We start from the raw sequence: 15,910 nt of genomic DNA, 5'->3' as shown, positions 1-15,910 counted from the left end.
TTTCTTACTAGAAGTGGCACAATAGGAATTTTACGTAATATTAAAGGGGGTCGGGCTGTGTTGGGCTACAATGAGTCAGTTCAAGTCAGGCATATAAACGTGTTGGTTCAATCGGGAGCCCAATGGGCTAGCTACCTACACCGTGAACACCCATCAAGCTTGACATGTTTATTAATCGGGTCGGTCTAGGTCGGGCCATAAACGTGTTAGGTTCGGTCAGACCTACTGGTGCGGGCTTAGAATTGATAGCCCTATGTAATACTCCACAATGATTGTTTATTTAATAGTTAATGGAGTTTTTTTTTTTTTTTTTTTTATTGAGAGAATGATGCACAGTAAATGCTTCCTGTGTGTTCTCATTGGCTCTTATGCATACACGAGAACCACACTTTTTCACTGAAAATATTTTTCTTTTTATTTTTATTTTATATGAAGAGATAGGATGAGACACAACATTAAACGGATTGGTGATCTATCAGGGTTTTAAAGTATTGGATTGGATCGATCTATTCTAGTTGATTCTTTTTCTCTGAGATCCAACTCAGGTTGAGCATGTTTAGAAAAATCCTAGATGCCTAGAATATGCCGATTTCAAAGTTGATCCAATCAGTTCTGATCTGATTCGAATTGAAATCAACCGGCATTGATTTGAATCTCCATTTTGGGTTTTAAACCATTTGATATGTTGATATATATTTTGTTTTGGACCACACACTTCTATTTAAAAGGGATAAGAATGAACTTGTGGATCTCTCTCTTTCTTCACCCAATGCCTTAAGGTTTTAGATTAGGTCCTCATATACCTTTGGTGGAGAGAATGCAAGTAAATGAAAAGAAGAAAGAAGTATAAGATTGAAACAAAGAGATCAATCCTCAATTTAACAGAAGGTTCTTAAGTACTGTAATCAAAATATGAAATGTTACTTTCACTGAAATCTGAAGATACCTTGAGGTACCATTCAAAAAGATATTGATGATCTCTTGCCCTAAAAGATCAGTTTAAAGTCAAACCTCCATTATTCCAATTTAAACTGGTTTGAGAAGGGCAGTACTCTAGGAGAGCTACATGATGTCTTTTCTGGTATATCTTCCCACACTCAAGGTCTTGATGATCAAATATGAAACTTAATGAGGATTTTCCCTCTCCATGGTCTTGGATTTTTCAGTATATTCTTTTGCTAGATCAACTTTTGAGTCCAAGGTTGATATCAGGGTTTTAAGAATCTACGTAATTATAGCTCCATCTGACCTATCACATAGTAATATTTTTGGATTCCAAATCAGCTCCCCACATGGGGGATGATTTATTCTCTCCATTGGGATCTCACTCCTCATGTGATATTTAAACCACGAGTTAGAATCATTAATGTAACATTAACTCGTGGCCTGATACCCCATAAACCATAGAATCCCATGTATAAAAATTCACCGCGTGGAAAGAGTATCTAAACTAACATTTGTGCACAATGCAAAGATATACAATCCACATTGCATAAGCTAGAAGATGCACGTGGTGAGAGAGATTGTTTATTAGGTTTTCTAAATTGAAGGATTCCAATTTATTGGTAAAAGAAAAACTCCAAGCATGCAATTAGAAGCATAAGGTTAGGGGTGTCAACGGTCCGGGTCGGTGCGGTTTCGGTCCGGTTCCACCGGTTTCGGTGTGAGTTTGGAAGTGACCGAAACCGACCCAATAAGGATTTATCAGTTTCGATCCGGTGTCGGTTTCGGTGCGGTTTGGGTTCGGGTTGGTACCGGTTTGGATTTATTAGGTTCATTTCGGTTTGGATCGGTTTTTTAAACCGGTATGAAGCCATTAGGAAACAACCAAATGATGAATTTTTGAACTTCGATTTCTTAAATCGATTTGTAACGGGGTTGGTTTTGATTTTTGGTCTAGTTTGAATTCGATTTTCCATACAAATGTATACAAAACTATTCAAATTTTAATTTTTTTAATGAATTTTGGAGTGTTTCGGTTTCTTACCGGTTTGGTTTCGGTTTCGGTCCGGGTTTTGAGCCGGTTTCGGTTTGGTTTCGGGTTCATCCGGTTTTTGGTGCGGTTCGGTTTGGTTTTGGGGTTACAATACTTGAAACCGAACCGAACCAATAAGGCTTCGGTTCGGATCGGTCCGAGTTGTTATCGGTTCGGTCTGGCCGATTTTACCGGTTCGATTTAGGAATTGACACCCCTACATAAGGTTATTAATTAGAAAAAGAGAGAATATTGCAACAAAAAAAAAAAAAAAAAAAAAAAGAGAGAGAGAGTGACGAAAAAGCTTGGTTTGAAGGTTGGGTGTTTAAATAGATAGGGTAAATCGAAGCATGCGATCCCTTGTCTAGGTGAGTTCTCTTTTAGTGTTTGTGGGTCTCTCTCTCTCTCTCTCTCGCTAGTGGTTGGCTCCTTTCTTTTTTCTATCATATCTAGCCAGTGGTTGGCAGCCTCACCAGTTGTTGAGCCTTTTTAAGTCCTCAATTAGTTATTGAAAACCCTTAATTTTCCCACCCATTCTTTTATTTCCAGCCCATATCTTCTTGCCTTTTCCAGCTTTCTTCTTTAGAGAGAGAGAGAGAGAGAGAGAGCATTCCCCCAAACCTAACATACCTTGTCTTGTGGGCCTTGGGAGCTATCTCCAATGGTAGGCCCTGACCCAATAAAGCACTCTTTCCAGAAGGAAAATATAAAGAAAAACTTTATTTTTTCCAATAATGTCATCATAAATGAAAGGAGAATGAAAAAGAATAATGCTACATTGATCAATTGAATATGCTAATACCTTATTTTCATCCTTTCTCATCATAGCTCATCAATATATTATGATCATAAGAGACCATTGTAAAGGAGTTGGTTCCAAGTATCAGGAACACCAGGGAGACACCAATGGCTGCAATCCATCGCACCAAATCCATAGGTAGAAGGATGCCCATCTTTCCTTAGCAGTGACAGCTCCGTCACATCAAGCAAATACACAGGCTTAGACATCCCACTCAATACTTTCTTCAGCACTGTCAAGGCCATAGGTAAACCTCCTGGGTATGTAGTCCCAGTCAAGGGTAGCTCTTGTCCACGACAGTTCTTTACACCAGGCTCATTCCATCCTGTGCCACTGATATTGATTTGATAATCCAGTTAGTAAAAACCAATTGTTGGGGTTCCATAAGAAAGCAATTCCACGTCAAATGTGAATAACCCAATGTAGTGGCATATAAAGATTTGTGCACATTTTTCTTAACAAACCAACTTTTAAAAATGAATTGTACCTAAGTCTCAATATCAGAGTTGGGGCATCACAACCCCAGTGTGCCTAATGTGCGTATCCCGATATAGAAGTATATAAAGACTTGGACAACCTTTCCTTTACGGCTAGCTTTTACTACCAATGTTAAAGTTGAAGAAGAAGACAATGTATGTAAATGATATATTAGTTGAGGTATATGCACTTACTTGTAATGGATGTGGAGTCATATAAAAATTTGGGCATGTTCTCCTTAATGGCTAGCTTCTAAGAATGAGTTCTACTTATACCCTAACAAGTGGTATCAAATGAGGAGTTTGAATTAGGTCCTCGTACAGGAACCATCCTAGTATGGTATCTGATCCACATTTGGGATCCACTCAATGTAAAAACCTATTGTAATAATAGAGAGATTGAGTGGATTCCATGAGTGGACCAGGTACCCTACAAGAATGGTTCTCATACCACTCAATGTGAAAGCATATTGTAAAAAGAGAAAGATGGAGTGAATTTCATGTATGAATCAGGCACTAAACAAGGATGGTTCTCGTATGAAGACCTAATTCGAATTTGTATAAAAGCAGTGACATGACAACACCTATGTGCTTCACAATCTCACATTTGATATCAATAGCCCAATATGGAGACATATAAGGATTTAGACACCCTCTTCGGTTAGCTTTTAAGAATGAATTTACCTAAGTCCAAAATGGCAATTATTACTGCATATATGAAACAAGGCCAATGCATATGTGTTATAAGTTAAGGTATATATACACTTACTTGTAATGGGATGGAGATATGCCTTGAAAGAAGACTCTTGTTTTGGTGGGATCAATTTTGTCATCTACCCATGTAGCCCATGTAGTAAGGGCTATCTCAAAAGCAGCTAAACGATCCATGTCTTTGTAGGTCTTATTTCCTAGTTCAAAGTAATCAAATGGTTGTGTGGGGCCTCTGCGATTCCACCAATGCCATGTGTTGAAGATCAAGACGTCCAAGTCTTTCCATACCTTGTCTCCCTCCTTGATTGAGTCTAGTTTCAGGACTCGTCCGATATCTTCCCTTACTATATCTACTAGATACACATTTCGGGACAGCATTACTGAAACTTCATACTCCTGCGATGTTTAATTAATTACACTCTCAGTTAGAATCACCTTCCTCTTATTCATAATTTTAAATTTATTTTTTAAGAGTAAAAACAGGTTAACATAATTTAAAATTAATTTATTATTATGTACTAAAAGTGGAATGAGGTTATAATTCCTTTTTTTTTTCAACAATTTTAGTTGTATCAAGATTTATTTAATTTTAAATTTTAATATTAAATCTATAAAATTAGAATAAGATCACATGCCAAAGCAATGAGAACATAGAAACAGTTGGGAATCAGTTCGGTTTTGATTAATCAATTCGGTTCAAAGTGTGAAAGGTTAAACATCAAAATCAAATCATTTATTAAACGGTTATAATATCAATTAATTGATAAACAGTTATCAGTTAATTAATTTTTATGAGTTATTATTATTATTATTATTTTCAATTTTGTTGCCTGTTTGAGTTATGAATTGTGGTCTTTAGTTGGGAATGAACCTACTTTTAAACCCACCCCACCCCCCCCCCAAACAAACCCACCAACACCAAGAAAAAAAAAAAAACTGATGCTAATGGGCAAGAAGTTTTTTTTTTTTTTTTTAGTAGAAATGGGCAAGAAGTCTTGACCACAAAATCTAAATGCCCAAATTGTGATTTACTAAATAAATATAATTTAGAATAATTCACATGGCGCAAATCCGCTGTAATATATAAATTGCCAGTGTCAACTGATTTTTTTATCCTGTAACGGCTAAAGATGTGAATTTGAAATCAAAACTATTTATTAAAATCGAACTAACTGTTTACACCGAAATCATAAATCATTTAATAAATGGTTCAGTTTTGATTTCAAGTTTAAGACTAATTAGTTAAATGGGTCGGGTTGGTTTCAAATCGAATTAACACCGTGAAAATCAAACCATTTAAACCATTAAAACTGATTTGATTAACCTGTATAATGATTAAATATTTGGGTGTTTTAACAAAACATAATGGTTTAACTTAGAGAATAATTAAGAACCATAGAGGTTGTCCAATAGTCTATTCAATAATTTATTTTTATTATGTAGTTATGTAGTTAAATCCTTGCTTGTTTAATGCCTCATTTCATTTAATACAAGATTGAAGCATTTATCAACAAAAACAAATTTTAGTAAACATGCAAATAAACTAGCAAACCGATTGCTAACCGTATGGAATAAACCACGATCAAAACCATTTAAAATCGTTAAACCGACACCATTTAAAAACTATAGAACCGAAGTTGTTTACTAAACGATTGCAGTTTCAGAAAGTGCAACCGTTTAGTAAATGATATGGTTTTGGTTTCAGCCAAATAAATGTGAATTGAACCAAATTGCACTGTATACACTGAAACCGAACTGATTGACACCCTTAGTACCGACACACCACACACCATGGACCCACATTGACCCCATAATTGTATGGATCAGATCATACTAGAGTTGAATGAGAATCATTCAATTATTATCAATAACAATGAAAAACACTAAACACCCTCACTTTTTAGGGCAAAAATCTCTTACCAACTCGACTACTATTGAAATCAATCCGATACAAACCGATACTAAACAGAAACAGAGCCAGCGTCGATAACATGAACTAAAACCTTGGTAGAGAGAATGAAGGGGACATCTTAAACCCCTAAAATCATCTCCAAACAAGGCCTAACCAATACAGGTATTAATTAGTTCCCATCCAAACGTGGGTCGTAAACAACTAAGGTGAAATGCCGCGACAAAATAAGTTCTCATTGGCTCAACCGCACCTTGGGGAGGGATGGGAAAAGTGTTCAAGTGGTCCCCACATTAAGCTCAGACCCACGGAGTGGTGTGATGGTGTTGGTTATGCACCAAACAAACCACAGCTATTGCTTTCCACACAGAACCTGTGGACCCACAACCTGACAGCTTTAACTTTACTTTTTTAGCTTTTTAATTATCAAAAAGGGCAAAACTGGAAAAGAAAAAAGAAAATGGTGGGACCGTTAGGTCCACATGGCAAAATCTCATACAGTGATTGAATAGGAAATCTTACCTGGACGGTGAAAGTAGAGACGTTTTCCTCCTCGTGAGTCTCCATTGTGAAGGTGGCATGAGGCACTGCACTATATAACAAGCAAAGTAACGATTTCCACTGGTTCCGACTCAGCGAGTCCCCCACGAACATGATCCGTTTCCCTTTATTCTTCCTCAGAAAATCCTCACCGTCAAAGCTGCATCATTAACCCATGAATATCATCATCTAAAAATGGATCCCAATCCGACGGGTAAAAAGCAACTAACCCCGCTCAAATGAGAAATCTCATTATTACTTTTTCACATGAATCAGAAAAAAGGAATCAATGTCACATGACATGTGAAATTAAAAAAGAAGTCAGTTCACGGGAAACAGTAAACAGATCGATCATCTCTGTACCTACCCCATTGACGAATGTTTTTGGAGTTCAGATTCCAATGGAGGAATCTTGAAGAGAGAGAAAGAGAGAGAGAACTGCTAAACTGGTGTTGTGAATTTCGAGTGGTTGAGAGTCTCTTGGAATATGTGTTTAGATACTATCAATTATTCGATGTTCACTACACCTCACGGCAGAGGATGTGGACACGAAAAAGAGCAGGTAATGTAAAAAAAGTCCGGTAAAAAGTGTAAAAAAAAAAAGTTCACCTGGGCAAATCACATCCAGTGGGCTTCCATCTGTAACTTTGGTAACGAGAATCAGGGCGGCCATTCTTCTGGCAACTGAACTCTTTTTCGATGAATGGGCAACTCAATGAATCATAGAGAGGATAGGAAGAATCGAATACCCAGTTACCTTTGAAGTAATCGCACCCATTGGATCCTTGGAGAAGACAAATCAGAAACAGAGCAGTAGCAACAGAGGAAGAAGAACAGTAATGGAGCCAGGAACCCATCATCTCAAGATCTGTTTTCCAAAATGGGAAAACAGGAGCGATGGGTTTGGCCTGGAAATAGGATGAGAAGAAATCAAGAATAAGTAATAGTAGAAAAGATTGGAAGGAATGGGGAGAGTTGCAGTTTTTGAAGAAAAGAGAGGAGAGAGAAGCCAAAAAGATTTCTTATGGAAAGAGACAGCTTGCCAAGTTGGGTTGTCAATGCCTTCCACGGTTCTGCATCAACTAAATGTGGAAAGATTTTTGGTTTCCTTTTGTTTTCGCTACCAATCAATCCTAAATATTACTTATCAAAAAAGTAAAAAATGAATCCTAAAAGATTTATTTTTTTTTGGTTGAAATCCTAAAAGATTCTTTACTAAAAAGAATGTAATATCAATTTTAAAGATTAGGATAAAGAGACAAGAAACACATTAGATACAAATTCAGATGCTCATATGACTGGCATAGAAATTCACATGCCCATGTGACACGAATTTCATCCATTGATCTCTTGACGCCTGTTCTGTTGATACATTATGCACATCCAAAACTCAAGAAGTAGCGAGCTTTTATCCACTTTTTGGCATATACCCAATTCTCATTGAAAGCATGATTTTAACACCATTGGACAGAGTAGATTTTGCAATGGGTGCCAAGGGTAAAAATTTGTGGTTGCACCAATACATGCTTTCCACTTGTTTAGAAGATAGAGCAAGCAGTACTAACAACTAATCACAGTTATAATTGAGTTCATTTAGTATGTTATCATGCATTGGGTGTTGATAGTGGTTGATACGTATATCATATATATCTTGAAATAAGAGAGATGGGAGAGAATGTAAGGGGACGATGAGCTGGCTTAATGCCTATTTCACAAGAGAACTGTTAAGAGATTAACTGGTTATCTTTTATTTTGTAAGAGCCCATATAAATAGGGTTCTCCACGCGGTTATAACTTATTCAAATAAACTACACCACTAACCCTTAGTTACATAACTGCACTTATTACAAGTTGACACCAACTCATCCATTACCCTTAGGATAATCACTTGCAACTCGCACAATGAACTATCTAATAATTGATTAATATTTAATGTATTCCTCCCATAAACGGGTAACAACTCCTTCACCCTCTTGAGTTTGATCTTTTCCTGAAGACCAACTTTTGAAATTGGTGATGCATTGTCTTCCCATGTCGTCTCAAAAGGTGAAAGGCCTTGCAGTGGATAATGATTTGTTCTCGATGCCTATGCACATGGAGGACTTGATGTATGCAACTTCCTTGGGCTATGAAAAATTGGATTGGATCACCTACCTTCACATGCCAAAGGAGTACTATAATAAATTCTTTTCGATTGGATGTAATACTCCGTCATGCTCAAGATGGTTGATGTTTCAATGTTGCTTGCAAGAAATCACATCTAGGAAAATATACTTCCTTCATGAACTGTTCCCAATGGGAATCAGGATTTTTCTTAAGTGACTTTGGAGAGAAGTGCCACCTAATTAAGCAATTTTAGATATCTAAAACTCAAGCTGCCATTGAATTTTGGTTGACACTTTCTTTTTCAAGAGACCCAATGGGTTTTATTACCATAGGAAGGCTTCCCCCAAAAGAAGCAAGTTGCATACTTACTAACTCTGTCATGACCGGTTGCTGGTAGTATGAAATGTAAAAAGTTGACATAGAGAAGACTAGACTCGGGAAGTGTTTTCCACCCTACATATGTCAGAAGTTGATCCTTTTACCCTTGAAGTCTTTTGACAATTTTATCATTTAGGCTAAGTTTGGTAATCAAGAAAAGAGAATAGTACAAAGACATAATAAGATAAAAGATATGTTTACACAATAATTTTTTTACATGTTTATCTGTATCTTCAAATTCTTTTTTTATTTATTTTTTATTTTTTTTATTTTTTTTTTCTTTTCTTCTCTTTTCTTGGCTACCAAATATAGCCTTATATTATGCAAAATCTCCACCTTCAAAACACCAAAATCTACATGGATATCAAGATACTTATGAGAACCATCACCATATGGAATATTAAGAATATGTGAAAAAACATCTTTTGAATTGTGGAGGTATTTTCACTAAATGTGATCAAGAGAGGTTTTCTTCAAGTTGATTGTTTGCCTACTCACTCTACAATATACATCAAGACACTCCTTCACAGAGTGATCTTCTTTTAGCTTCAATTCTGAAAACAATAAGCAATCATCTACAAATAGCAAATGAGTAAGAGGCACAGTCCTATTCTAAACTTTAATTCCACAAATCATGTCTACAGACTTAGCATCCCTAAATATAATTGGACTCAATGCCTATGAACATAGAATAAAAAAGATAGGAGATAAAGGATCCCTTGTCGAATCTCACGGGTACGTGAAGCACGATCGTCGCAATTGATCCATAATCTATATGATACAAAGGTAATACGAGACATTACCATGCCTGACCCTTGTTGATTGAACACAAAGCATAGCAAAATCTGTTGGGAAAACACCACTCCATACGATCATATGCCTTCCTAATGTCAAGCTTTATAGCATCAATCTTTCTCTTTATTGCACATTGCGAAATGTAGTATGATTCACTTATTGAATAAAGACTTCGAATGTCCCGATTTTTCCCATAAAATTTATGAGGGTGTACCCAACATAGGGATATACTAGGTCGTGGTAACTGTAGGATTGCACTCAAGGTACTAAAACCACATAGCTTCAAAACGGAAGGGATGATGACCAAAATTTTCTCTCCATCAGTATCCATTACAATCGGCACATGATCAGATCCAATGGCTGGACGAACAAAAACTTCAACCTCTTCAAAAAACCTTCTCCATGCTAGATTAGAGAAAGCCCTATCAAGCCTGATCCTGAAGTTAGAGGAACCAGTAGGCCTATTATTCCCTATTTAATGATATGCTCTACTGTCTCAAATACAATGATTTTATAATACCTTGCCTCCCTAACCTTAACAACATTTTAATGATATGCTCTACTTTTCTCAAATACATCAAATAACATTTTTGGATGGACTAACTATACAATTTACGAAGGAAAATGTATCTCATTAATTACCAAATATGTAATGACAGGAAAGTCCATTGAAGCAAGCACACGGGGTCTTCTATTTAGACTAAAACATGCAAGATTGAAGGGATGGAACATTCACGAAGTCTGGAGCGAAGCAATTGAGTTAGAACAATTCTTTTTGAAACCTAATACCACATCGTCACCTTTGAGCATGATCTTTATTTTTCGGAGGTGTTTACTAGATCATTTATCTCTTTCAAGCTCAGATCTACCAATGATGTGGTCCTTTTTGTTAAAACATTTGGCTTTTGTAATCATGAACAAAAAATCTCCTCTCGCTATCATTGACAACTTCCTTATTTCAATAATGCTTAATTTTCTTTTCCATTTAAAAAAATAAAAAGAATCTTTGAAATGGAATAAATAATAATAAGAGCTGTTGGTATGCAACTCCTCCTTCACTTTAATTTAGTAGTTTTCTTTCGCTTGGAAAACTAACAAACATAGAAAGAACTCTGGGTACGCAACTCTTTTCCCTTCACTTTAACCTAATAGTTCTGTTTCACTCAGCAAACTAACAGTGAGAGTCATCTTGCAAGAAACCAATGGGAGTGAGACTCTTGCATAGACCAAGTACGCAACCTATACTTTACATACTTTACTTTGGCCTACTTCTCTCACAGTGATGTAAACTTTCACCTGCTTTTTCACCAAGGTTTGGCTTGGAAGAAGGATAAGATGAACTCAAGAAGAAGAACCAGAAGACACTGAAAGGAATGACAAGAATTGCATTGTTGAAGAGAGAGAGAGAGAGAGAGAGAGAGAGAGAGAGAGAGAGATGTTAAAAATCTTGCCAGGTTGGGTTGTCAATGTTTTGCACTGTTCTGCATCAATTAAATGCGGAAAGATTTTTGGTTTCTGAATTGAAGTGAAGATAAGAAACTCTTGCCTTTTATTCTATTAGCAACCAATCCTAAAGAATAGCAGTTAGCACCCACTGTCACTGGTCACCCGGCTTTATCCATGGATTGGCCCACCCAGTTCCCATTGAAAGGATGATTTTGATACAATTGGACACGTGAAAAATCATCTACAGCCGCTGCACTGATGCAGTGAGCATGAGATGGTTGAGAGCTCCTTGAGACATGTGCCCAAATGTTCTCAGCCTTCCAATACTCACCGCACCTCACCACTCGCTGCAAAGGATGCAGACTCCAATTGGACAGTGTAGATTTTGCAATGAGTGCCACAGGTAAAAATATGATTTATGGTTGCTACACCACTGGCTATTCCCATATTTAAAAGCCTTTTGCTTTTTTGTTGTGGGCTTCGGATGGAATCTTCAAAGGGCTTTTTAGCCTTCAATGAGCAAGTTAATCCTCAAAACAATAAGTGTCTTAGTTTCATGAGTTCACTCCTTATGCTCTTTCCCTAAAACAAACGCTTGATTTAATCACATAACCAATGCCGGCTTGGCATCAAAACAGCATGAAGGCTGGTTGTAGGAGCAGTTGAGGTATTAGGTTGAGGAATAACAAATTAGGCTTGCCTCACCAATTTATGCATTCCAAAACCTGTATTTCTATGCCACATGAAAAATAAAATGAGTGGGTATAGTAGTCTATACTATGTCATTCCGGTATTGGGGATCAGGATTGAGCAGGTAAAGATCAGAAGCAGATGTGGAATACCCAGTCCATGGCCCATCTATGTTTGCACTCTGGGTGAGGCTCTCGCTGATGCTCATATGACTCCTGATAGCCTTAAATCTCGTATCTTCAGCAACGAAACTTGTATCTGGAACAAACTCCTGAACAGCAGCTCGGCCTTCGAGCATGCTCAACACAACTGACATGGTAGGTCTAAGAGTTGGAGATGCATTAGTACATAGCAAAGCCACATTTAGCATCCCCAACACCTCTTTCTTGTTGAATTCCAAACCCAACTTTGGATCCACTAATTCCATTAAGTTTCCTCTTTCTTTCAGAACGAGGGCCTGAAAAATAATTAAGAGATAAGAGTTGCTTCGTTGAATCTGAGTACAATCACATAAAGTGATCTTCCACAACATGCAAATATATCAGAAGTAAAGATGGGCACAACTGAAATAAAGCAAGTTAACAAAGTTACCCAGTCCAGAAGATAAACACATTCCTGCTTTGGCCTGAAGCTGCTGTTGCTCTTCCCACTGACAATTTCCAAGGCAACAACCCCGAAACTGTAAACATCTGCTTTATCAGTCAGGTAACCTCTCATGGCATACTCTGGTGCCATATATCCTCTGTAAAGTAGAGATAATCACATATTTCCCCATATCAGATCAAACTTGTCCACAAAGAATTAACTCAAATTCCTGCATGAGCACTAGTTCTCGTAGACTCCTTAATAGTTTTCAGGATGGTATAGTATATCATGTTAAGCAAATATTTTATAGAAAGAGACATGGATTTGGAAATCTCAAGATGTCAAATACATTTATATTAAATTTTGGACATGAAATAAATAATGTGTCTGTCTTTTTCATTATAGAGGAATTTAAAATGACTCACAAAGTTCCAACAATTCGTGTGCTGATGTGAGTATTCTCCTCTTCATCAAGCTTGGCTAAGCCAAAGTCGGATATCTTGGGGTTAAGATTTTTATCGAGCAAAACATTGGTAGCTTTAATGTCTCTATGAACAATCTTCAATCTAGATTCTTCATGGAGGTAAGCTAAACCTCTTGCTATCCCAATGCAGATCTTGCGCCTCGTAGGCCAATCCAATTTTAGTTGACATTCTTCTGGACCTTTACATGATCAAATAAAGAAAAATTAGAGATGCTAATACACAATGGAAAAATACTTCCTACATGCCCGAGGTAGTAACCTTTTTTACAGGCCCACTTTAAATATTGCCACGTGGACAGATGATGTGGCTATTCCGACCATTAGATAGAGAAAGAATGCTCTGGATTAGCTGCATGTCAAATTTCAGAGCCTAATTCATACCCTGCTGTGTATTGGCATACATCTCCATGTATTCCAATTACACCTTCTGTACTTCGACAACCACTGTGCACTTTCACGTAACCTAGATTTTCAAAACTCTGTTTTTCCATGTGCAAACAACTACTGTGCACTTTCTCGTAACCTAGATTTTCAAAACTCCGTTTTTCCATGTGCAAACTCCAATGGGGCTGAATATTGACATGTGAGCAGGGGGGCCTAGCCAAGTAGTATTCCATAGTGGCATTAGTTGGCATTTAAAGTGGGTTTGTGGGAACCTGGATCCCATACATTATATTCTGTTTTTCCATGTGCAAACTCTGATGGGGCTGAATCTTGACATGTCAGCAGCGGGGCCTAGCCATGTAGTATTCCATAGTGGCATTTGTTGGCATTTAAAGTGGGTTTGTAGGAATCGGGTTCCCATACATTATATCTACAGAATATGGATTATAATTTTTAAGGAGCAAATGATGCGGATCTTACCAAACAGAGCACGAGCAAGGCAGTTATTTTCCATGTACTCATAAACTAGCAACAATTGATTTCCTTCAAGGCACCATCCATAAAGCTTTACAAGATGAGGGTGTTGAAGAGCAGAAATCATGCCTATCTCATTCACAAACTCACGATTTCCTTGCTTTGATTTGGAAGAAAGTTGCTTAACTGCAATTATGGTTCCATCAGATAATAGGCCCTGCATTGGAGTAATAGCATCAAATTTCTTCGAAATAAACATGCATTTGAATAGTGAGAGATTGATCCAATGTGAACCTTTTTGGAATACCTTATAAACAGGTCCAAAACCACCTTCTCCTATCTTATTTGCAGGATTGAAGCTGTTTGTGGCAGCTTTGATTTGCCTTAAGGTAAAGGAACCAGTTTGTAGGTCTAGATCTCTCAGCTCTGTCCAAGGTGACAAGTTAGAAGAAGCATGTCTTAATAAGGGGGAAGGGGGGGGAAGGGGGAAGGGGGAAGGGGGAAGGGAAGGGAAGGGGAGGATGTAAATGGTATCTCTGATACGCACACATAGTTGCTACATGTAGGAAGGTAGGGTGGGAATTTTGACCATCAGATATCAGAAAAATGCTTTGAGTTGGTCTATTCATTTTAAAATGAATTAAATCAAATATTCAAAATAAATGTCTTGGATTTGCTTGGTCTCCATCACCATGCCATGTTCTATTGTGACGTCCTATTTACAGTGAAGAGGAGTTTCTATGTATAGATACATTTTTCTGGGTCTATTTATTTAGAGGAGAGTTGGGGGTCAGATTGTTATCAGTATGGGACTCACATATTAGTGGGGTGAAAGACAAGGGAAGTAAAAGTGAGGTCAAGTTTATCTTTCCCAAAATCACATTGGGGTGGAATAGTTCGTACAACTATCCCACCCCATAAATCCCACCCCAGCAAAACCCCTCTAAACAAATGGGCCCTTAATGTGCAAGAAAGAGATGTGACTCTTGGGTCACACTTTTACATGTACATAGAAGTATGTATTCCAACTCTGCATACGTGGAGAGGCATCTTTAAGAGATGATTTGGCACCAGATATCAGGAGGTGTAGAAAGAGTAGTTATCCCACTATAAATATAGGGGGTGGACAACATCCCAACTCTCTCCCTCCCTCCTCCCTCCTCCCTCCTCCCTCCTCCCCCCTCCCCCTAATTTTATGAATATAGATGTGTGCTCTAGTAGCGCTATATTTTTGTTCCTCCGAGTTCCATCCTTGAGTTTTACATTGTACCATAGGGAGAAAATAAGATCTTTAGAAGAGTTTCAACTGGCACATCTCAACCTACATTCATTTTGGAACGTGTATACATGTTGCGATATTTACCAAGTTCAACGAAACACTCTCTTATCAGCACAAGCGGAACACTTGAGGTATATCAGTTCAATCTCTCATTAAGTTTGATTGTCATCTTTTATAACAATTATAATTATAAAGACCGTTTTTAGAATTGATTGAGAGACTATAATCCATGAATGATTACCAAACTCATGCCATAATACAATATTGAATCCTTTGGTAGTTCAAACTTCATGAGATGGAACCAGAGAATTAGTTTTTCTCTACATTGGCTCTCTGATTTTCCCTAACCATTCTCATACCTGATGAGAGTGATGATCCTATCTAGAAAGCTTGTGGATGAAAATTATGGTACCAATGCCATTATTGTAAATTATTTATAAAGTGTTTTTAAATATTTCTAATATATATTTTAATTATTAAATATGTTGTTAGATCAAACACCAAGAAACACGAATAAAGGGAGACAATAGATCCGTACGACACAGAGATTTAACGAGGTTCACACACCAGGGTAGTGTGCTACGTCCTTGGGCAAAGAAAAAGATGATTCACTATTCAGAAGAGAGATTACACCCTAGCAGCGGCGAGGAAGAACTCGTCTTCAAAACGGGTCAAGAATTCGAGACAAACTTAACAAATCTCCACCTTGGGTTGAATTCTCCTCCAACAGATAAACAAATAGCTAATATCTTAATCTTCTCCAATAGCCCTCCAAAGGGCTGAACTCAAATACAACAAACACCAAGTAAGTTCAAGCAATGCTCAAACTTACCAACACATAAAGGCTTAGTCAACATATCAGCTAGATTGTCTTCAGTA

The 15,910-nt window shown here is 37.3% G+C and overlaps 2 protein-coding genes across 2 annotated transcripts; both read right to left on the bottom strand.

Annotated features, from left to right (window-relative positions):
* Window positions 1-2,665: 2,665 nt before the first annotated feature.
* On the bottom strand, window positions 2,666-7,491 carry LOC122088522 (protein trichome birefringence-like 41). The gene is made up of 4 exons (XM_042657812.1): window positions 7,020-7,491; window positions 6,393-6,570; window positions 4,020-4,357; window positions 2,666-3,107 (listed from the first exon to the last, which is right to left on the bottom strand). Exons 1-4 carry the CDS (start codon window positions 7,268-7,270, stop codon window positions 2,822-2,824), a joined length of 1,053 nt encoding a protein of 350 aa, XP_042513746.1. The 5' UTR covers window positions 7,271-7,491; the 3' UTR covers window positions 2,666-2,821.
* A 4,129-nt stretch (window positions 7,492-11,620) lies between these two features.
* LOC122088997 (probable LRR receptor-like serine/threonine-protein kinase At1g53440) lies at window positions 11,621-14,215 on the bottom strand (the record flags this gene model as incomplete). The annotated part of the gene is made up of 5 exons (XM_042658402.1): window positions 11,621-12,282; window positions 12,417-12,567; window positions 12,836-13,073; window positions 13,759-13,969; window positions 14,060-14,215. Coding segments are annotated over 5 exons (1,131 nt in total), but the record flags the coding sequence as incomplete, so codon positions are not given.
* Window positions 14,216-15,910: the final 1,695 nt, after the last annotated feature.

The sequence above is a fragment of the Macadamia integrifolia genome, chromosome 9, assembly GCF_013358625.1.
Source record: "Macadamia integrifolia cultivar HAES 741 chromosome 9, SCU_Mint_v3, whole genome shotgun sequence".
In the NCBI taxonomy this organism is placed as follows: domain Eukaryota; kingdom Viridiplantae; phylum Streptophyta; class Magnoliopsida; order Proteales; family Proteaceae; genus Macadamia; species Macadamia integrifolia.
Note: the sequence above shows the minus strand (reverse complement) of the source record. Positions and strands in the feature narration are given on the sequence as shown.